This window comes from Otolemur garnettii, unplaced genomic scaffold, assembly GCF_000181295.1.
Source record: "Otolemur garnettii isolate 467f Iridium unplaced genomic scaffold, OtoGar3 scaffold00012, whole genome shotgun sequence".
Classification (NCBI taxonomy): domain Eukaryota; kingdom Metazoa; phylum Chordata; class Mammalia; order Primates; family Galagidae; genus Otolemur; species Otolemur garnettii.
Genome location: NW_003852407.1, coordinates 19,382,204 through 19,406,283, shown reverse-complemented (window position 1 = coordinate 19,406,283; position 24,080 = coordinate 19,382,204). Strand labels below are relative to the sequence as shown.

The following is a 24,080-nucleotide window of genomic DNA, read 5'->3' as shown; positions in this document are numbered from 1 at the left end:
TGTTGTTTGGCAGGCCTGGGCTGGGGATTCGAACCTGCCACCTTAGGTGTATGTGGCTGGCACCTTAGCCACTTGAGCCACAGGCGCCGAGCCAATTTTTTCTTTTTTTGAGAAGAGTCTCATCCTATCGCGCTGGTAGAATGCCATGGCATCATGGCTCACAGCAACCTCAAACTCTTGGGCTCTAGCAATCCTCTTGCCTCAGCCTTTGAAGTAGTTGGGACTAAAGGCACCCACCTGCCATGATGCCCAGCTAGTTTTTCTATTTTTTTTTAGTAGAGACAGAATCTAGCTCTTGCTCAGGCTGGTCTCCAACTCCTGAGCTCAAGCTATCCACATGCCTTAGCCTCCCAGAGTGCTGGGATTGCAGGTGTGAACCACTGTACCCCACCAACATAGGCATCTTTATAGAACAATTTTTAATGTGGAAGAGGACATACAGTATAACCTCAATAATTAACCACCTCCCTACATTGACTACCACCTTAAGTTGATCTAATTTTCAGAGACTGGACATGCATCACATGTATGTATCGATACAGTAGATCTAGTTCCTTATGTTTGCTGCCTCTGTATGTTGACCAGTTTGTTACAGTCTCTTGAGTGATCAACTTACAGAGGTTCTACTGTGTTCACTAGTGAACCAAAATATCTTTTGTTTCTCTGAAATAAGAAGCCAAAATTATATAAGCTTAAAGCTATATGTAGTCATTAATGTTTTAGGGTTATAGCTTATTTGCAGATGACTTAGATATTCAGTGAATATATGTGATTTAATTTAACTGAGCAAAACTCTAAGGTTGTAGTTACCAAAGGAATTTGAAAAACTTTAAGTAAACACAGTATAAAACATGATAATTATTTTAAAGTTCATTTAAAACTTTTATTATTAGGAAATTATAATTTCCTAATCTATTTTTAACAATTATATTTGAATTGCTCATGGAAAAAAAAATCGTTATTTATTTATTTATTTTCTCTTCAAAAAGCAAAGCCAAGATAACCCTGCATTAGTTAGTTTTATCTTGACTAAGGCCTTTCAGATATTGGACACAAGTACCCTCCTCAGTGTCTCCCCCAGTTATCCCGGGCCTTGAGTACCCATGTGACACCCAAGGCAGCTATGAAGGAGAACAGGGCCCACCTGAGCCCTGGATTGATAAACCTGGCACAGAGTCCAGGACAGAGGACAGAGTTATAAAGATGCTGTCTAGAAGATCTGACCCTTCTCAGCATGGCCAGGAGATAGAGCTGGGCCAGGTAAGATTGGGCCATGGTAGGCTTGGTTTTGTCCCGCAGGTGGTGTCCCAGGTGCAATGGACACATATCTGTTCCCCAATATCACCATGGCCTCCTGTCTAGACCCCAGAATCCAAAGACATAAGCTCACAGTAAGCTATGTGCAAGGCTTTGGAGGACTCCAGCAGCTAGCCCTCAAAGACTAGCTCATAGATCAAGCTTTATAACTTTTTAAAACATCTAGCAGAGATTGTATGAATCTTCTGACCAACAGAGCCAAGCAAAAATGTCTAAATTAAACTTTAAAGCCATTTTTATTTTACTTTACCAATCATTTGAAAGTAGCTTTATTTACCAAAGATTGATAAAGTCATATGAACTTGGGCTGGGCACAGTAGCTCATATCCATAATCCTAGCACTTGAGGAAGTCAAAAACAGGAGGTTTCTTTGAGGTCAGGAGTTTGAGGTTGCAGTGAGCTATAATGATGCAGAGTGAGACTCTGCCTCACAAAAGAAAATTTTAAAAATAATAAATTCATGTGAAGTTGAAATGTATTTGAGCTATAGTTATTTAATTTATGAATGCTCATTCATTTATAAATCAATTTGGTACCATGCAGACCATATGCAAACACACATATAGACACATACATACATAGCAGAAACAATAAAACACACAGATGCCTGTATCCAAAAGCCAAGAAGATTAGGAAGTTTAATGTAAGAGACCAGAGCTTTAGACTTGCAGGAAACCTCCCCATGACTTCTGGGGCTCAGTGAAAAAGACAGGGGACCCTCAAAAAGAGTGGTTAGTATATGTGTATTCTTCAAGAGGTCTTGGGGTTTGTGCAATAGAAATGCTCAGAAAGGAAAAAAAAAAAAGAGGTCTCAGAGTCACTAAAAATCCTCTCTAGAACATTTTGTGTAGTTTTGGAGATGGCAAAAGGAGGAGGTGCAGAAATGGAAGGAAATGGGACAACAAATCTTAGAAAAGCAAATTTGAGGAGATTTTAGGCATTTCCAAAGGCAATTGAGGTTTTTAAAAATTCAAAGGAAAAAAGAGTTGACTAAGAAGTTTCCATGGAAGCAACCCGATTTAAAGAGGGCAGAGAAGAATATTGGTTTTTGATTAAGTGGACTTTTTGCCCTAGAAGTCTTTTTTTAAAAATTATTTTAAATATATAAGCAGCAGGCTGTGCATAGTGGCTCATATATATAATCTCAGCACTTTGGGAGGCTAAGGTGGAAGGATTATTTGAGACTGAGATTTTGAGACCAGTCTGGTCAGCATAGTGAGACACCCATCTCTACCAAAACAAAAAAAAAATGTATAAAACAAAAATTAGCTGGGCCTGGTGGTGCACGCCTGTAGTCCCATATCTCGGGAGGCTGAGACAGGAGAATCACTTGAACTCTGGAGTTTGCAATCAGCCTGACCGACCCCATCTTTACCAAAAATAGGAAAAATTACCCTAGTGTGTTGGTGGCCTATAGTCCTAGCCACTTGGGGGACAGAGAAAGGAAGATCACTTGTGCCCAGGAGTTGATGGCTGCAGTGAGCTATGGTGATGCCATTGCATTCTAGCCAGTGAAACAGAATGAGATCAAAAAAAATTTCTACATATATATATATATGCAACATATACAGCATGTCCATAAAGTTCATGTGCAGTTTTAAATAGCGTGCAATTTAAAATTGCATACAGATTTTATGGCCACCCTATATATACACACAGAGGGTGTCAAAAAAAATGTATATACATTTTAATAAAGGCAAAAACTGGGCAGGGCCCAGTGGCTCACACCTGTAGTCCAGCACCTTAGGAGACATGTGGGAGGATCACACCTTACTTGAGCTTAGGTAAGAGCAAGACCCTGTGTCTACTAAAAATAGAATAATTAACTGAGTGTTACGGCAGGTACCTGTAGTCCCAGGTATTCCAGAAGCTATCCCAACTATTCCAAAAAGGAAAGTTTCCCAAGCAGCAAATACAACTCATATTTCTGTGCAGCCGTATTCTCTCTTTTTTAAGACAAAAGAAAACAAAAGAGAGGGTCGCAAAACAAATGGTCACCCCAAAGGGTGGATTGTGTTTATTTGTTTTTTGTTTTATTTTTTGCAAATTTCACAGGGAGTCCAAATCAGGCAATTTGAGCATATAAAAGATTTTAACTTTGTTTTAAAAATCTTGCCAAGAGAGTTTCTAAGGCTATGTTCCTGGTGCATCTTCTCACAGGTACCAAGAGGATAGCCACCTTAGATGTGAGATCTCTAGAAAGTTTTCTTCTATTAAATGTAGCCAATTTATTCATTTCAAAAGCAATTCAAACCAACTAAAGAGCTAGTTCACAGATACTCCCCGGCCCCTCAATCCATATTTAGGAAGGGACAAAGTCAAAAGAGGCTCTTAGCAGCCTAATTTGACTGAGTGCTGTAAGGCAGAGATCTGGGAGAATAGACTTGGTAAAAAAATTAATTCTCACTGCTCTTTGCCAACTTGTCATCAGTTATCCCAGGATCCCATCCACAGGTTCTGGGACAGAGTGATTTGCTGTCCTGCTCACAGCGCCAAAACTGTAGGGAAGTTTAAATTTTTCCCCTGAAGTTTTGATAATTGGAATCTACAAAACAATCTGATAACAGACAGGTTAACAGGAAAAAAAGACATTCAAACTTATAGCATGCATGGGGGCACAGGATTCATACAAAGTATGAAAACTCAAAGGAAGGGCCAGATGCTTGATGCTATTGTAGACCATCTTGAGGTTACAGACACAGGGGTTTACAGGAGCATTACAGGACAGGTTATAGGGGGGAGAAAGGCAGTGTTGTGGGGCACTGCCACACTGTCTTTGCACATGGGGCAGATAGTGTTGTGTTGCTTTGGAACCTGACAGGTAGCAGCTCTCAGGATAGGCGGTAGCCTGTGGTAGGTTTCTTTGTAAGACCTTCAAAGGTGTCAAAGACTCAATCTTTTCTAGATCTGGCTCGGGAGGCACCTCAGAGAAAGTTGGGCTGTTGATTCCACGAATGTACCATTTCTCTACAGCTGCAAATCTCTTCCACAAAAGGCAGTTCTTCAGGGCTTTTCCTGTTTGCAGGCCCTCTCCACTGACATCTAAAATACAACGAAGTAGTATATTTGGGGGTGAAGTATTTTTGGCTTCCCCAAATCAACTCTTCTAGAGCCACTGGGATATTTCCATCGGGATATGAAGGAGCTTAGGGAATTTCACCCCAAAATATGACCTCTTGGTATAAAGAGTATTTTGAAATAAAGGTCCTTAACTGCCTTTTGTGGAGTTAGTTTCTCCATTTGTAGATGGGGTAAGTAATGGGCTTTTTACAAGTACTAGAAATTAAAAGTAGCCCATAGTAAAGGCTGGACACACGGTTTCTGTTTCCTTCAGCAAACAACAAAACCCTATGAACAAATTAATTCCTTTCTCCTTGTTTCTTTTGGAAGAAAACTGGGCTACAAAAGGTTGGTCTATGACTTTTCCAAGATGTCCTGCATGGCTTTACCTTTAGCTTAGTTCTTTTTCCTTTGGTGGACTTTCAGAAATTTCATTTTAATGTTTTAAAGTTTTAAATGGGCTTTATTCATATTGCTTTATCAGTTATAAAAGCATATTGGGGGCACTGGTTCCTTACCTTTCCTTTAAGTTCTATTACGAGAGAGCTGGGGAAATGGGGTCATGTAAGTTAGTGCTGTATGAATAGAACTAAAAAGGAATCAAATTTACATTTAAAATAAATAGTCAGGCAGGTACTGTGGCTCATGTCTATAATCCTAGCACTCTGGGAAGGGGAGGGTGGAGAATCACTTGAGGTCCAGGAGTTCGAGACCAGCTTGAGCAAGAGCATGACCCTCATCTCTATAAAAACTAGAAAAGTTACCCTTTGTGGTGACCTGGAGTCTGAACTACTTGAGCCCAGGAGTTTGAGGTTGTAGCGAGGTATGATAACACCACTGCACTCTAGTCCAGACAACACAATGAGACTCCGCCTCAAAAAATAAAAAATATCATTAAATCCAATGATAGATTGGATATGATAGTGTTAAGGTTCTCTGTAAGATCAAGTCATAATAAAGCAGATTAATAAGAAAAATGGCTTAAAAATTTATTTAGTGGACACACAGGGAGGCTCACAGACTCATTGCTCAATATCCCACTGGGTCCCAGAAGCTGAAATCTCCTCACTTTAAAGGGGAGGGAAGAGATGAGGAATATGGGTAATGAATCTGAGACGCCCATTATATTTAAAATGGATTGGGTCTAATGGCATTCTTGATCTCCTTTCCTGCAGTCCTCCAGACAACTGGGAGGGGAAGGAAAGACCAATGATCTTCCTGGTGCATCCCTCTGGTCATTGTGGAGACAGAGGCCCCTTCTAATGCCTGTTGATCTCTAAGGGCCTTTATTTCAGAATACTCTTTATACCAAGAGGTCAGATTCTGGGGTGAAATTCCCTAAGCTCCTTCATATCCCAATGGAAATATCCCAGTGGCTCTAGAAGAGTTGGTTTGGGGAAAGAGTTCAGAGCTAGAGGTTCTAAGAGAGCATTCTGCCTGTGAGAGCTAAGCACTCAAGGAGCACGCGATAAGTTTGCAAGAACCAGGTCTCTACTGAAATGACGTGGATACAACTGTTCCAAGGCAGACTATGCCTATTTATTTATTTATGTATTTTTACCTTCCTGGTATAAGCAACATCCAGGAAGGTATAACCTAATTTTTTCTTTAAATGATACTCTGTTTCGGATCATTTTGAAGTGCTTTCAAGTAAATGGATTAAAACGTTCCATTTTGATGGTTCTCTACGTAGAGTCTGAGAGTCTTCCTAATACGTTTTAAACTGGCCCAGAAATACACATCAGTGCTTTCATTCTTATTGGATATGTACAACCCCAAAGACTTCTTTTCTAATCTAAGATTAAAACTTATTATCCTATTATTTACTATAGATATTTATCATCTATTTATGTTATCTTTCATGAGGGTTCTCCAGAGAAACAACCAGTGAGATGTGTGTGTGTGTTTCATAGAGAGAGCTGAGATTTTAAGAAATTGATTTATCAAGAGGAATCTTTTACAGCGAACTTGATTTAGATGTTACCACATCAACAAAATACCTGCACAGCAACAGCCACAGAACTATTTGGTTAAATAGCTGAGTCATGTAACCTAGCTAAGTCGACACACACGGCTAAACAGCACATCTACGGCACACATTTTTAATTGTTATTAAAATCTGCTTTTGTAAACCAAAAATTAGATTATTATCAGGCTTTGCAGCAGACCCTTAGAATTGTATTAAGAAACCTGATTGTCAGGCAGTAATGCACCCACCTGTAGGAATGTAGGAATGTAGGAATCCACACAGTTTTCTTTTTTTTTTTTCTTGAGACACAGTCTTACTGTATTGCCCTTGGTAGAGCGCCGTGTGTGGCGTCACAGCTCACAGCAATCTCAAACTCTTGAGCTCAAGTGATTCTCTTGCCTTAGCCTGCCAAGTGGCCAGGACTCCAGGTGCCCACCACAACACCCGGCTATTTTATTGTTGTTGTCATTGTTGTTTAGCAGGCCCAGCCGGGTTTGAACCCACCAGCCTGGGTGTATGTGGCTGGCGCCCTAACCACTGAGCTATGGGCTCTAAGCCCACACGATTTTCTGTAAGTTAAAAGTCACTGTTCATTTTGCTTCATCATTATCACTTGTTTGTAGTTGGTTGTTTGGCTACGTCTGCTATTGTGTGGAGTGCATCGGTCTGTTGATCCAGCAACCGTGCTCTGTGCTAAGCACATAGACCCTCACCCTCACCCTTTTGGAGCTTGTGTTTTTATGGGGAACATGGACCATAAACGAGATACAAATGTTAAGTGTGTAGTGTGTTACATCGTGATGGATGTTAAAGGTTAAACAAAGTAAGGCGAAGAAATCTGCTGGGGTAGGAAGTATGCCAGAGAGTTGCAAATTTTAGGATATTTAGATCAATGCTCTCACATTATCTTGTAAAGACCGGTAAGTTTTTTTTAAAACTTCCAGCCCGTCATGGACTGATAATTTTGTAAAATAAAAAATGTATTACAGAAAAATGGAATTTTGAAATACCAGAGATATATATGAAATATAAACCCTCATTAAAAATTATTCTCCTCATTAGTGAAGTGGTGAATAAAAATATATTGTTATTAGATTCTGCCTACATAAAATTATTCTTTTTATCAGATTAGCATATGCATTTCTAAATACTTTTCTTCGTTTCTGTACTCACTTAGACATGAACTGTTACTAAGTGGGACCTCATTTTGTGCAGCCTTGGTTTAGAGGAAGGTAGGAAATGAGAAAGTTAATTTGGCTGGAAGTGAGTGAGGGGGCAGGTGTGTGTGTGGGGGGGAGGGTTGGAGCATTCATGAGAAGTTTGGCTTTTTCTTTTTTTTTTTTTTTTTAAGAGATGGAGCTTTACTCTGTCGCCCAAGCTGGAGTGCAGTGGCAGAATCACGGCTCACTGTGTAACAGTGTGGCAGGGAGACTTAACGTTATTAGCTCCATTTTGCTTCTGACACTCTTGTAATATCCTTTAGGTTAAAAACTTGTATGTAGCTCTGCAGATAGGCTAGAAGAAAGGTGACAATCGTGCCTTTTCTGTATCTAACATCGCAGGGAGATAAGAAAAGTATATACACAAGTAATAATGCTAGGTTAACTTTTTTAGGAATGTCCAGATCTTCATCCTCCAAAGTTTACTGACCACGTTTTACAACCTCCTCAGACCCTTACTGATGCCCAGATGGCTGTGGTCTTTGGTTACCTTTTGCCACTTAACCACCCCCTTCCCCTTCCACTAATTTATAAAACAGCCCAGAGTTCTTACTAACTTAAGGTGGTTCTTTAGTCTGCCATGTTCTAGGTTTGCTGAATCTCCAAATAAAAGTCAATTTCCCTGCCCTGAGACCTTGTCACTTAACTTATTGACTATCTTGCAGCCAGTGCTTTGTGGTATGAGTTTGACCTTGATTACAACTGTAAACTTGAATTTCTGGGCTCAAGCAGTCCTCCCTCCTCAGCCTCCCAAGCTGGGACTACAGGTATGAACCACAACATCTGGCTAATTTTTCAAGTTTTTCTAGAGATGAGGTCCTGCTAAGTTGCCCAGGCTGGTCTCCCAACTCCTGGCCTCTCCCTAGAGGCCTCCCTAAGTGCTGAGATCACAGGTGTGGAGCCCGGCATCCTGCCGTGGATACTTACTTTGCTATCCTAGCCCTGTACCCCAAGGACTACCTAACTCATCTTGGTCCTTTTTAAATCTACTCAGTATTCAGTTTTACCTGATGAGATTGGGTACGTATTGTACCCAGTGTCTTCAGTTGTCTGTTTCTGTTTTCCTCCAATACTTTGCCTCTTCCTTGTGAGGATTTTACTGCTAATCACTTAATTTAGGGGGAACAGAAAGGGTTAATAAAATAACAAATGGGAGTAGGTAATTTTGTTTCCATCTGGTGTCAGAGTTCTTTGAATCATTCAGGGGTCCTCAAACTTTTTAAACAGGGTGCCAATTCACTGTCCCTCAGACTGTTGGAGGGCCAGACTGCAGGCCCCAGGACGAGTTGGCTGCTAAGCAGGACAGGCAGCGGCGGCAAAAACACCCGGCCAGCCAGATAAATGTCGTTGGCAGGCCACATATGGCCCGTGAGCTATAGTTTGAGGACGCCTGATTCTAGTTCCTGATTGATTTCTTTCAGGAGCTGTGAACTCAAGCTAGGGTGAGGCAAGTGATATAAATGAATGTGAGAGCAAGTAGCCCCCCCAAGAAGGGGCACCTGCCTGTGGGGCCACATGGGAATGGGATTCCAGAGATGCAGGAGACTAGCTTTTCATAGAAAGCCATAAAATTAAATTTTGAAAACATTGAGTCAGTGTTTTGTTATTGAGACAGTCAACAACAGTCTAGCACCCTGGGTAGAATGCGGTGGCACCATAGCTCACAGCAACCTCTAACTCTTTGGCTCAAGAGATCCTCTTGCGTCAGCTTTGAAATAGCTGGGACTACTGATGCCCACCACAACACCCAGCTAGTTTTTTCTGGTGTTAGTAGAGTTGGATTCTCGCTCTTGCTCAAGCTGGTCTCAAACTCCTGAGCTCAAGCAATCCACCCACCTTGGCCTCCCAGAGTGCTGGGATTATAGGCGTGAGTCACTGCACCCAGCCCCTGAATCAGCTTTTGAAAAAACTGCAATTGACGTCCAGTTTTATCTTTTACGTAGATTCTCCTCAGTCGGGTCTCTCCTTTCATGATTCATTATTCTCAACCATCTTGGGGTGTGTTGCGGGGAAGATCTTATCTCCTTAGGCTCATGTCCGTTTGCATCCTTTAAGTTCTAGTCAGACAGAGACAGGCAGCACACTCTTATTTCTTGATAAGAGCTTTAGGCCCTGCCAAGAAAATTCTCCTTTGGGCCATTCGTCATAACTCGTTTTGTTATTTCAATTTACTGACCGTTTCCTGAGTAGCCCCTGTGTGCCGGGGACTGTGCAAGAGGGAGACAGAGTCCAAGATTCTGATGGTTTTGTACAGGAAGTCCCCAGTGATAAACACCTGACTGGTGTAGGATTCACGCTTAAGAACAGAGGCTGTTACAGGTGATAGGTAATGTACCTGTTCCAACTTACAAACAAATTCAACTTAAGAACAAACCTACAGAACTTATCTCTTTTGTAAGCCCGGGCACCGCTTGTTCTGTGTACGTTTATGTGATCTTCATCATTCGGTATTGTTATTGACAACCTGCCACATTTTGTTTTGTTTCTCGATTCTTTTTTTTTTTTTGAGACGGAGCCTCAAGCTATCCCCCTGGGTAGAGTGCCATGGCATCACGCTCACAGCAACCTCCAACTCCTGGGCTCAAACGAGTCTCCTGCCTCAGCCTCCCAAGTAGCTGGGACCACAGGCGCCCGCCACAACGCCTGGCCATTTTTTGGTTGCACCCATCATTGTTGTTTGGCGGGCCTGGGCTGGGGATTCGAACCCGCCACCTTAGGTGTATGTGGCTGGTGCCTTAGCCACTTGAGCCACAGGCGCCGAGCCGTTTCTTGATTCTTAAAGTATTGCTCTTTGCAGCTGGAATAGCTGTGGTGATGGAATGAGAAATTAAAGAACTTGGGGTCAGAAAACCCCAGTTTAAGACCAACCCAGTTCAGGCACTTTCTTTAAGTGTGACCGTGTAGGAGTAATTCACATGCAGTGTGACTCAGTTTCCTTATTTATAAATGAAAATCATGCTCTTACTTAGAGGGTGGTTAATGTTAAATGAATAAAGGTATGTGGAAGTGTTAAGGATGTTTGTAAGGAATCGGTGTATCAAGTTCGAAATTACACTAAAATAAAAAAGTTACCGAATAATAAGAAAAACAGCCAGAAGGAAGCAAGGAGCAGGCCAGTCCCTTCTAGTTGCTGCTGAATCAGTTACTGTGTCACTCTGTTCAGTATGCAGCTTCCAGAAGGTGTCTACTTGGCCTGGCCTGTACCTAGTCCTTACACCTTCAGCAGGGCATGGTGGGCACCTTAACTGAGGTCCCAGCAAGATTGCAAGTAACATAAGAGGTGTGGTTCCTGCAGGGCAAGAGCAGGATGATGTTGCAAGAAAAAAGAGGTATGGATGCTGGATGGACATAAACACTGAGTGGATGTCCCAAGCACTGTGCAAAGCTGGGCATCCTTGGTGTGCGTGTAACAATTTGATAACAGACACAGAAGAGAATACCGCTAACTATCAGTAATGACTAGTACACTTGGGAGTTAAAGGGGGAAAAAAGAACAAGAATGCTTTGGAAAATAGCTGGCTTGTCCATTACTAAAGCTTAGCATCAGAAAGCGTGTAGATGCTTCCCAAATGTCCATTCACAATAGAATGGTAAATAAATTTTGATGTGTTCACACAATAGCCTTCACAGAGTTAGAATGGACAGTCTCACCTGGGTACAGCACTATGCAAATCTCTTGACCATAAAGAGAATAAATGAAGGCAAACGCAAAGAATATATACCAGATGATTCCATTTATAGAAGTAAAAAAACAGGCAAAACTAATCTCTGTTGCTAGAAGTCTGTAGCCTTATACAACATATGTTAAGTACATTATAATGGTTTATATATTAAAATACATTGTGAGGGTGAGAGGAGAAACTGCCTATTTCCCCTGAAAGTCACTGAAAGATCAACTCATAATTAAGGGAGATTAAGAGGAGGTTTATTTGCCACAGGCACGGGGAAAATCGCAGGAAGATTACCCAATATCACAATGGGATCCAGATATTTTTATACTCTCCTTTTGAGGAGAGAGAGAGAGCTGAGGTCATTCTATTTAATATTTAGGGGCAATAAATAGCTCCTAGGGAGGATGAATGGGTGGGGAAACAGACTGAGTTGTAAGTGATTCTTTTTGCAAATTAAATTAACCTTGACAGACAGATATTATGCTTAAAATGATTTGGCCCAGCTCTAGTTTCATTCTTGATTTTCTTTCCTGCAATATGGTGAGATAAGAGAGAAGAGAAGGGAAGTCAATTGTTCTTTTGATGAGTCCATCTGGTTATATAGATAGAGGGAAGGCTGCTTCCTAGGGCCTGTTATTCTCTAAGGGCCTTTAATTCAAAATACACTTTAGACCACAGAGTCATATTTTGAGCTGAAATTTCCTGAGCTCCTTCACATCCAGTTAAAAAATTAGTGATTACCTTGCAGGGCTTAGAATTATGGCTGGAAGGAAATAGGAGGGGAGGTTCTGGGGCTGGCCATGCTCTGGTTATTCTTATGGGTACTGGTTATATGGGTATGTTCAGTTTGTGAGATTTCATTGAACTAACATGCCTATAGTATATGAACTTCTCAGTGTATACGGTATTCTTAAATTTTAAAAAGCCTAACTTTCGACATGTATTAATACTCCCAACTTGATATCACATACTGAGTAGTTTAAGAGGTATGAGGTTGTGCTAATGTATATAACCTAATCTAAATGTTCATTTTTGCTTCTGCATACTCGTAGCCTTCAATAGCTTCCATAAATAGGTTGAGATTTTCTGTGAATTTGGTTGATTATATTAGCATTTTATGAGGATCACCTTTTTATTTATTTTTGAGACAAAGTCTCACTTTGTTGCTTTCAGTAGAGTGGCTATTGTCATTGCTCACAACAACCTCCAACTCTTGGGTTCAAGCAATCCTCTTGCCTCAGCCTCCTGAGTAGCTGAAACTATAGGTGCCAGTCACAATGCCCAGCTATTTCTTTTAGAGATGGGTTCTTGCTCTTGTTCAGGCTGGTTTCAAACTTCTGAGCTCAAGCAGTCCACCTGCCTGGCCTCCCAGAGTGCTAGGATTACAGGCAAGAGCCATTGCACCCAATGTATTTTTACTGTTTGGATTTGCTGCTATTTTCTTCTTATTCTTTTTTTTTTTTGAGACAGAGTCTCAAGTTGTCACCCTGGGTAAAGTAGCATGGCATCACAGCTCACAGCAACCTCCAATTCTTGGGCTTAAGCGATTCTCCTGCCTCAGCCTCCCAAGTAGCTGGGACTACAGATGCCCTCCATAACACCTAGCTATTTTTTTGTTGCAATTGTTATTGTTGTTTAGCAGCCCGGGCTGGGTTTGAACCCTCCAGCCCGGTACCACTGTGCTACAGGCATTGCCCTATTTTCTTTGACATAAAATCCCTACAGAGCAAAAACCTATTTTCCCCAGAAACTTGAGGTAAAATAGAAGGAAAAGGAAGAACAATAGGTATCCTTTGAGTTACAGTTTTAACTTGGTTTGCAGGAACACTGTTTCACCTGCTTTATATTCTAACTTTTGTTTAAATGCCTGCAAGCACATGTGGTGAGATGTGTGATCCCCACGAAGTCTTACTGCGAAGGTGAGCAGTTATCAGGAAGTGTGGGATGCAAGCAGACCTATAATTTGGTAGCACGGCTCATCCTGTACTCTGTCATTAAACCACAACTTACACAAGCACACATATAATGGTGGCTCCTTGATCCCTTTCAAGACAAGTGATGTACTCATATTCTTTGTTTGTTTGGGGTAGATTCTGCCGTTCCTGCATTGCCACCAGTCTAAAGAATAATAAGTGGACCTGTCCATATTGCCGGGCGTATCTTCCTTCAGAAGGAGTTCCAGCAACGGATGTAGCCAAAAGAATGAAATCAGAGTACCAGAACTGCGCTGAGTGTGACACCATGGTATGTGACCCCGCCCATGTTCATGGTTACTGGCGTAGTCCTTCAGAAAATGATCATTTCGGGTGGCGCCTGTGGTTCAAAGGAGTGGGCACCAGCCCCATATGCTGAAGGTGGCGGGTTCAAACCCAGCCCCGGCCAAAAACTGCAAAAAAAAAAAAAAAAGAAAGAAAGAAAATGATCATTTCCCCTCTGCGCTTGACTGCATCCTACCGAATTTTTCTGAAGTGTTTTATCTCAGCCTCCCCACTTCCTTTTTTCTGATTTCATGTATATTGGCTGCAAAAGTCCCCTGAACTGTCATCACCTAATGTTTTAAACAAATGCTTTCCTCGACCACCTCCATTTTCTCTTCTTCCCGTTACTCCCGTGACCCCATCATGTGGCATGATGTCCCAGCTACTCTGGGATACCCCACCAATAAATCATTTTGTCATCAAATCCTTTGGCGTGTTTCCACCTATATTATTTTGGACTTTCCACCTGTATTATTTATCTCTCCAGCACTTCCTCTTTATTGCAATTTTCCACCTTTGGTACTATACTAGCCCGGTCAGATCATATAATGTCTTAGAGGTCATGTAGAAGATTAGAGATTTTATCCTGAATACAATAGTAAGCCATAGAAAGAGTATAAGCGTTAGCGTGCCAAGATTGTTTTTATAGTTTTACGGTATCTTCTCTCTAACATATGCTTGGAGAATGGTTTGGAGTGAGCAAACGTGGAACTGACGAAAACAGTGAAGTAGCTATTATGATAGAGCAGGTATGGAAACTGAATTAGGGTGATAGCATTAGTTAGGGAATAAGAAGTTGTTGCAAGGTATATTTAGAAGGTAGAATTGAAGGAAATTGGTCATTGGATGTGGTGGTGAATGAGAGTAATGTCAAAAATGCCTGGAGCCATTAGCGAAGGTGCTAATATGGGGAGAAAATTTGGAGAAGAATCCACAGAGTTATGTTTTGGATATGTTCAATGAGCTGGCAAGAGTCTAGAGATCAAGAGAGATTATTTAGTAAGCATCTATATTTTCTTAGAGAGCCTTTCCTAATCATTTGTCAAAATTATAGCCCTGTTATACTTTGTCTTAGCAGCCTGTGCTTTTGATTTATACCAATTATCATCATTTAGAATTATGCTTCTGTGATTTTTGTTTATAATGTCATCTATTCCCATCATATTTGAGTTCTGTGAAGGTAAAGATTGTGTTTTAGTGACACTTATGTAGCCAGCACTTTGGAAAGTGATTGGCACATAGTAAGTACTCAATGCATTTCTCAATGCATTTCATTTGAATAAGACTCGCTCTGTTCATGGCTAGTAAGTGCTCAATGCATTTCTCATGCATTTCATTTGTATAAGTCTTACTCTGATCATGGCTACCTAACTGTAGAATTTAGACCTGGTCTTTAGAGTGAGACATCCTGGTTTTAAAACTGATTTTCTCACTTAGTCTTCATGATTTAGGGGAAGTTATTATTCTGAGTTTTTGTTTACCTCTTCTAAAATGAAGAAAAAGATGATGTTCATGTTATAGGGTGATTAGGAAGGTAAGTGATGTACGTGTGAGATATGTAAAAATAATACATATATATATATATATGTCTGATGGGTAGCTTTTAACAGGGTGTCTGGAACATAGTAGATGCTCAAAATCAATAGCCGATTACATTCTTCATAGATTATTGCTTGTTTTTACTTAGATGGTTTGTTACAAAATAAATTTCAACATGCACAAAATCAAACTCATCCTATTATTCTGTCATCCAGTTCTGGATCTTACCTTTGGTGTCTTCCAGAAACAAGAGCTTTCTCTCAGTTATCTTGGGTTGAAATCTTCTTCCCTGTTTTACTTTCCTTCCACCCCTCCCCATTTCTGATTAGTCACAAGGATTTTGATTTGTTCTTTTAGATACTTCTAACATCTATCTCTTTCTAGGTTACCCCTCTTTCAGGAAGGCTGCCCATTCCTTGGACAGCCCTTTTAGACTCTGTTCTTTAGTGTCCAGGCAGACCTCCGTTCCCTGAGGCTCGACCTTAATATCCCAGTTTCCTGTATCAGTTTCCTATCTACTTGTCTACACATCATTGTTTCTTTATTAGATTATAAGGGCCATTAGAACTGGCACAGTGGTTTATGTTTGTTCTGTTGTCTCTTACGATGTTTTAGATAATTTTGTGCCTAGACCATGCATCAATCAGTTTACTTGTCCTGTATAGTCCTCAGCTTATATTCATGAGGAATGCTTTGTTGAACAAAGAATCACAAAGAGAAATAAACTTTTATTAGCAGTAGTAAAGAGATGAGGGAACACTAATGTGGAAAGTTAGATGTTAAAGGTTGTAAAATGCATCTGTTTAAGACAGCCACTTAGATCAGTCCTAGTTTTTGTATCTTTCCATAATAGATGGATATCTGTCAAGCAAGCATTTTGATTTTACTTTTCCACTTGCTTTTATTTTGCCTTTTGTTAAACGATTTTAACTGTTTTCTTGACGGGGTAGATTTCGTCTTTGAGGTTTAACTTCCGTAGCTTGTGCAAAATGAGGCAAAGTGTGTCGGCCACCTTACCACAGCTATACAAAGCTTCCTTTAGCACAAGATCTTATCAGAGTTCTACTGAAGCATTTAGTAGAATATGTGTTATGTTAGCGACAGATCCCTCATAGTTAGGATCTGTGAATGTATATCTGGAGGAACAAGGGCTCCTTATTCTGCATTGATAAAAACGGACTGCAAGAGCTGTCTTTTATGTTTGCTGTTAATGGAGCCATTAAGTATACTGTGTATTGTGAATTCATGTAATACGACTGGGTATATTACAAAACCATGGCATTTATGTCTTTCTCTAAGGCATAAGGGTTTCTTTTAACTTGCTATGGACCTTTCGAAATTTCATCTATTTATTCTTTTTATCTGTATTTCTTTTCTGTTTCTTTTTCCTCCTAATTTTTTTTCTTCTTTTCATCCTCTTGCTCTCTTTTTCTTCATCTGTTTTTCTTTCCCACTTTCTTCTTCCTAAAACCTCTTTATGTAGTTGCATGAAAGGTAAATTTGAGTTCCTATGCATCTTTTCACTTAGAAAAAAAAACCATATATATATATATATATATATGCTTTTTTTAGATAAACCAAATTCAAAAACTCAACATTTGGGTCTTCTAAGTATTGGAGAAATTTGAAAATGGGATCATTCTTGATACTGCCTTAACTTTGTGGTACTGTTGTCATGAATGCATTCATTGAATCAGTTGACCCCACAATATGACCTTACTTGAAAGTTATAAAGCCAGATTACGTAAGACTTCACTGAGCTCCCTTTTGACAGTGAATTTATTTTGAATATTCTCTTATATAGGTTTGCCTCAGTGACATGAGGGCACATATAAGGACTTGTCAAAAGTACATAGATAAGTATGGACCACTACAAGAACTCGGGGAGACAGCCACAAGGTTAGTTTCAATACAATTTAGTTTAATAATAAATTTCAACTTCTCTATAAAAAAATTAATGGGCTAGAAGGTTTAACATTTTATTATTAAAATGTTTATGTAGTTATGTTTCAGTTCTTACCCTTAATACTTGGTATTGTAATCATGTGTTAATATCAACCATTGTCAAAGAATTTTGCTTTACTTTAAAAACTGCATTCAGGGAACCAAACACGCACTGGAGAGATGGGGGAGATGTCCTCAGACAGATTTGTATTAAGGAAGATCCAAGAATAAAATGCAGAACTGTTACATTTCTGCTTGGCTGTGTTTTCTGAGTGATTGACTCCTGAAGTAGGTCATAATTGAGATTATTCAGTTCTCAATCTCAATCTTGACTCTTCCATCAGCACTGCTCATTTCCCAGCTCAATCCTTATCATTTTGCTTATTCCTTTTTAGAAGCAGGAAGCCGCCTCTCGGTATATAGTCTAACAGGGGAAGAACAGGACTGGGCAGGCCCCCTGAATCCTTTGCTTTTCTTGTGCAGTCTTATGGGGGCTGGAGGAAGGATGGAGGTGGCTGGTAGACATAATAGAGGATATTGAGCATTAATATTTTTTTTCTTTTAAAATAAAAACCGCCAAATATAGGTCATTACTATTGTGATTGCAAAGGTAATATAAGCTGTATGTGACCAATGATAAAATTTGGAGTCTACCTCTATCAACAAGATAAAGAAATGATTTGTGTGCTCCTACATTATAGGTTAATGGCCTTGAAACCATTAAATCTGCTTATGAATTCATTTACCCCAGTATTGGTATTCAGTATGTTGTAATTTCTTTTTCTCTCCCAAAGAAAAATGTTAGTTCTGCCCATTTTAATAAATTATATTCAAAATATAGCTTACATTTCTTAACCTAAAGTCTAAATGGTCTTCCCATTCCTTTCGTTTCACCAAGAAATTGCCTTGCAAAGGTACCTGTTATTATATCTGTATACCATGATATAATACCTTTTTCGTGAGTCTTTTAGCTATAGTCTTTAAGCAGAGTGGGAATCCTGTTAGGCTGACTACAAGAACCAATAGGAAAGAAAGATAGAACATAGGTTGAGAAAGTGTGCGTGGGGTTTGATTACAAAATTGATAGGCTTTATGAAAATTTAAAAAATACATGAAAGCTAATTGGAATCCTAATTACTTCTGCTGGTGAGAATTAAATAGGAAACAATTAAAATAATAGAAATGAGGAGGGTTGTTGATTAATCAATCTTGCAACATAGATTAATATTAGCCTTTATTATGATAGAAGTCTTTCCTTTTTGGAAGCATTTTCTACGTGATTCAAACTTAGAAAACCCTCATGCATGAAGTGTGTCCAGAATGCAAGACCTGGGGGATAGTAAGTAATATGTATAGTGGAAAGTGAGCAAAAAGATCTGAGACTCCATATTGTCCCTGAGCATTTAAGGCAGTACCATCTAATAGAAATATAACAGTAATGTGGATCACCTGTAATTTAAACTTTTCTAGTAACCACATTAAAAAATAAAAAGAGCCCATTGATTCTGTAATCCCATTACTGGGCATCTACCCAAAGAAAAAAATATCCTTTTATAATAAGGACATTTGCACTAGACTTTTTATTACAGCTCAATTTACAATCATCAAAATGTGGAAACAGCGTAAGTACCTACCAACCCTGGGATGGTTTAATAAGCTGTAGCATATGTATACCATGGAATACTATTCAGCCACTAAAAAGATGGTGACTTTACACCTTTTACATTAACCTGGATGAAGGTATAATACATTCTTCTTAGTAAGGCATCACAAGAATGGGGAAGCAAGACTCCAATGTATTGTATTCTAATATGAAGGCAGTAGGTGAGCTAAGACAAGGAGGGGTGTAGGGGAATGAGCAAGTGGGGAGAGGGCAGGAGGAAGGGGCTCATGGTGTATGGCACACCTCTTGAGGGTGGGACACAATTATAAGGGGGATTTTATCTAACAAATGCAATCAGTATAACCTAATTCTTTGTACCCTCAATGAATCCCAAACAATAAAATAAATAAAAAAAAATTTCTTTTAGAAAGTAAAAAGGAGCCAATTGTGGTAATCCTAGCACTTTGAGAGGCCAAGGTGGGAGAATTGCTGGAGCTCAGGAGTTTGAGACCGGCTTGAGCAAGAGTGATACCCCATCTCTACTAAAAGTAGAAAGATTACCCAGGCATTGTGGTAGATGCCTGTAGTCCCAGCTACTCAGGAGGCTGAGGCAGGAGGATCACTTGAACCTAGGAGTTTGAGGTTGCTGTGAGCTAGGCTGACATCATGGCACTGTAGCCTGGGCAACAGAGTGAGATTGTCTCAAAAAAAAAAAAAAAAAAAGAAAGAAAGAAAGAAAGAAAAAGAAAAAAGAAGCAGGTGAAATGAACTGTTAATGTATAGGATTTTATTTAACTGAATATCCACAAATATTATCATTTGAATATCTAATCAATATAAAAATTATTGAGATACGTTGCATTCTTTTTTCTGACATTAAGCCTTTATTTTTTGTTGTTCTGTGTGTGTGTTTGAGACTAGATGTTGCTCTGTTGCCCAGGCTAGAGTGCAGTAGCATCACCATAACTCACTGCAGCCTTAAACTCCCAAGTTCAAATGATCCTCCTGCCTCGGCACACACCCTCCCCACCCCCTGCACATATCACTACACTCAGCTGATTTTTATATTTTTTGTAGACACAGAATCTTGCTGTGTTGCCCATGCTAGTCTTGAACTCCTGGCCTCAAGCGATCCTTCTGCCTTGGCCTCCCAAAATGCTAGGATTATAGACATGAGCCACCATGCCCAGCCAAGCCTTTAAAATTCAACATGTATTTTATATGACCAGGATATCTGAATTTAGACTAGCCACATTCCAAGTACCAGTTAGACAAAAAAGGACAGCACAGATGTAAGGGACAAATATTCTTAGTGTAAGTAAGAATTTTTTTGTTTAAAGGCGAGATCTTGCCATTTTGCCTGAAGTCGGGTGCAGCGGCTATTCACAGGTGCAGTCATAGTGCATGACAGCCTTGAACTCCTGGGTGCAAGTGATCCTTCTGCCTCAGCCTCCCAAGTAGTTGGGACTGCAGGCATGCCACTGCACCTGGCTGTTTTTCCCACCATAAAGATTTAACAAGGTAGCTGTGGGCCAAGTTTTATCCTTCAGTTGAAAGTAATAATGTGAATTGTATGCCAGTGGATTTGGAGAACAAATAACACCAAATTCACATGTTACCAGAATTAGAAGAAAAAGGCAATCCAGGAATTGCTGGAATTCTCAATTTCTCAGTTAACGGGTGCTCAGATTACACATCTCTCCCAAAGAGAATAAAGTGCTTCACATGCACTGTAAACGTTTCTCCACCGTGACCCTGTGAGCATGCACTTGTACATTTCTCATGGAAAAAAATGTAGGCAGCAACACCATTATCGGGACAGGAAAAATAATATTAAATCAGGGAGAGAACTAGGACTAGAAACTAGACCCACTTACCTTCTATTTTTTTATTCCTCGTTCAGTGACTACTACTTAGTTGCCAATTTGAGTAATATTTGTATTGTATGCAATTTCCAGGTGTGTATGCCCGTTTTGCCAGAGGGAATTGGATGAAGACAGCTTGCTGGATCACTGTATCACTCATCATAGATCAGAAAGGAGACCTGTGGTAAGGATTTTTGTTTCATGCATTTTAGGAAAGTCTGACTTTGGGGATTTTTTTTTATAGATATATTGTAAAGGATAATAATTTATGTTGAATCTATGACTGTTTACAATATGCAGAAGGGTTGAGTTGAAGCTGTTGAAAAGTATTAATATGCAGTCGCTCTTTCATTTATAAAATTACACTTGCTCTCTTACAGGTAAACATGAGCATAATCAACGAAAACGATCCAAAACGTACCCTTAATCAGTTAAGGTTTAATTTTAGAATCCTAACTGTGCTCATATCCCAAGGTAAAAACATTTTTAAATGATGCAAATGATGTTATTATGACAATACCTTACACCTGAAAAGTAGTTATTATTCCATCTTCATTAATCTGTTATTTTATTTCACAATCAGCATTTATCCCTGTGCTCACGTAACTAATGTACATATTGCTCAGCATTTCCTAGATTCATTGTGCATGCTGCCTTTTTTCGTTTTAACTTGGCATTAAATTCTATTTTTCACTGTGGTTTTTATGATTTTTGGATAGTTGTAGGGTAGAGCAGAGTGGGGACATTCATGTTCACTGACTCCTTTTACTACTGGTTTTGGACACTTGTACTGCTACTCATGTTTAGGATTTGAATTCATGTTTTTATACGTTTAAACTTGTCCTTATATTAGATTTTTTTCCTAGGAGGAAATTCCTTAGGTTGCTATTTCTGGGATCAGTAGTGCAGACTTTTTTTTTTTTTTTTCAGACAGAGTTTCACTTTGTTGCCCTCGCTATGGTGCTGTGGTGTCACAGCTCACAGCAACCTCAAACTCTTGGGCTTAAGCGATTCTCTTGCCTCAGCCTCCCAAGTAGTTGGGACTATAGGCGCCCGCCATAATGCCTGGCTATTTTTTGTTGCAGTTGTTATTATTGTTTAACTGGCCTGGGCCAGGTTTGAACCTGCCACCCTCAGTGTATGTGGCTGTAACCTTAACCACTGTGCTAAGGCATTGAACCAGTAGAACAGACTTTTAAATAGGTCTTGAAATGTATCTCTAAAATGTTTTCCTGGTAGTGCCCGTGGCTCAGTGGGTAGGACACCGGCCACATATGCTGAGGTGGCCAGTTTGAACCTGGCTGGGGCTGGCTGAAAACAACAATGACAACTGCACCCCCCAAATAGCCAGGCATTGTGATGGACTCCTGTACGCCACAGCACTCTACCCAGGGTGACATAGTGAGACTCTGTCTCAAAATGAATAAATAAATAAATAAATGAAATAAAATGCTTTTCAAAAAGTTTGAGCCATTTTGTAGTTTAAGCCAGCTTATAGTAAACCACTTTCACCTTAACCTGGCTATAGTTGAGTCCATTTATTTCAAAATCACCCTGACTTAAAATATAAAATGATACTTCAAGCATTACTTCGTATTTGATTTTATGTTTTTTTTTTTTGAGACAGTCTCACTCTATGGCTCCAGGCTAGAGTGTCATGGCTTCATAGCTCACAGCAACCTCAAACGTCTAGGCTGAAGTGATCCTCTTGCCTCAGACTCCCAAGTAGCTGACACTGCAGCCACCCTCCAAAACACTCCACGAGTTTTTTTTTTTTTTCCTATTTTTTTGTCCAGACTGGGGGGAGGAGGAGGTCTTACTCTTGCTCAGGGTGGTCTCGAATTTTACCCATCCAGAGTGCCAGGATTACAGATGAAGCCACTGCACCTGGCATTGAATGTTATTTTAGCTTTATACAATATATATATGTATGTGTGATTTTTTTTTTTTTAAGTTTTAGAGCTTTCTTTGGATAAAATCCTTTTGGAAAGTGGATGGGATTGAAACACGAGTATATCAGATAGACAGGTAGAGAGAGAAAGATACAGAGATAATCCTCACAGCGATCCTGGGAGATGGTCGTGAATGTTACCCTTCATTTTACAAATGATAAACTGAGGCTCCAAGAGGTTAAGCCAGTCATACAAGGTCACACAGCTGGAACCGTAGCAAAGTCAAAACTTGAGCACAGTAGTCTAGCTCCAGAACTGTGTGGCATTCACCTGTTCAGAGAAAAACTACACACCATACAAAGATATTTGCTTTTGATCTCAGTGTCCTAGGGGGGTGGCAGGTGGAACAGCAAGCCAGGGGCTTGATAGGTATTGGGAAGAACATGTATGAGGGGATTTTCCTGCTTGAGTTGTCCTGTAAGAGGAACTGGGCTGGGGAGTTGTTTCATGATAGGTCCCTGGGAGCCAGAGGGAGTTCGAAGAGAGCATTAAGATGGAATGATAACAACCACCATTTACTCAGGTCTAAGTGCTTTCTTGTCATCTCCTCTCCTAGCAACCCTGTGAAGGGCATTATCAGCACAGCCTGCGCCCTGACCATTAGTGCCCAGCGTGCTGCTCTGGCTGGAGCAATGCCAGGCTCTCTGGTTTATTATCTTGGTCTGCGTCTGAGCAGCAGTCTGGGCAGCCCCATACTGGTCAGTCCGATGGTCTTCCTGTATGCTTGTTCCTGCAGAAGTCCAGCCCATGTGCCACTCAGTTTGGCCATCAGATGAAGGTGGCCCAGGCAGCTAAGTCCCTCCTGATTTAGAGGTCATTGAGATCGTTGAGGAAAGCTGGCTTAAGCAGGGGAAACCCACAGACTAACCTGAATCTTTGAATGAAATGAATATGAATCTTTAGGATTTCTTATTACCCACCGACTTTAGTAGTTAAATTCTAGGCTTTGGAAAGGTTAGGCTTAGGTTCAGCTCCCAGAAAGTCTATTAATTCCTCTTTGCCCCTGTTTCACCATTTGTAAAATGGGGCTGATAATAATAATGGCTTTTTCACAGCTAGTGGTGAGTCAAGCGTCGATGTCACATGGTCATCTGTCCATAAATAGAAGACGGTGATGGTGATAAGGGTGGTCACAACATCTTATCAATTATATAAAACCAGGTCTGGAGAAGATTTCTCAGAGGAAGTGATACATGCTCACATTAGGGGAACTCACCTCACACATGGAGTAAGGGTAGAAGTGGGGGAAGAGAGGAGGGCTGAGGAGGTAAAATGGTAAAATTATACCCCAAAGGCCAGGATGTTATCATGGCCTTGAAGCGAGAGCAGATTGTTTAGAAATGCTTATAATACCCTGGGACTGTCTAGAAGTGTTGTCTGGGATAGGAGACCTGCAGGTGTTTTGAGCAGAAGCCCAAGACACAAGTCACTCTGAGGGATCTAGAGCACTGGAGGTGATGATGTACCCTGTGGTTGTGAAAGGACGGGAGCATGCCATAGCTTGGGTTCACATGGTCAAGGATCCCTACTGGGGACACATTTAAAACAGCCCTGGGGAAGGATGATTGAGTCCAGGGCTAGTTCTGAGTCAGTGAGGATTTTTGCTTTAGGCCAGGTGCAGTGGCTCATGCCTGTAATCCTAGCACTCCAGGAGGCTGGGTGGTGGATTCTTTGAGCTCAGG

General features: G+C 40.3%; 1 protein-coding gene across 1 annotated transcript in view; it reads left to right on the top strand.

The window, feature by feature from the left end:
- RNF125 (ring finger protein 125) overlaps window positions 1–24,080 on the top strand; it is a 46,739-nt gene that overhangs the window by 5,293 nt on the left and 17,366 nt on the right. Inside the window, exons 2-4 of the mRNA XM_003784759.3 lie at window positions 13,328–13,481; window positions 16,839–16,933; window positions 20,540–20,630. Coding sequence (XP_003784807.1) covers window positions 13,328–13,481; window positions 16,839–16,933; window positions 20,540–20,630 — 340 coding nt within the window. The remainder of the gene's footprint in view (window positions 1–13,327; window positions 13,482–16,838; window positions 16,934–20,539; window positions 20,631–24,080) is intronic.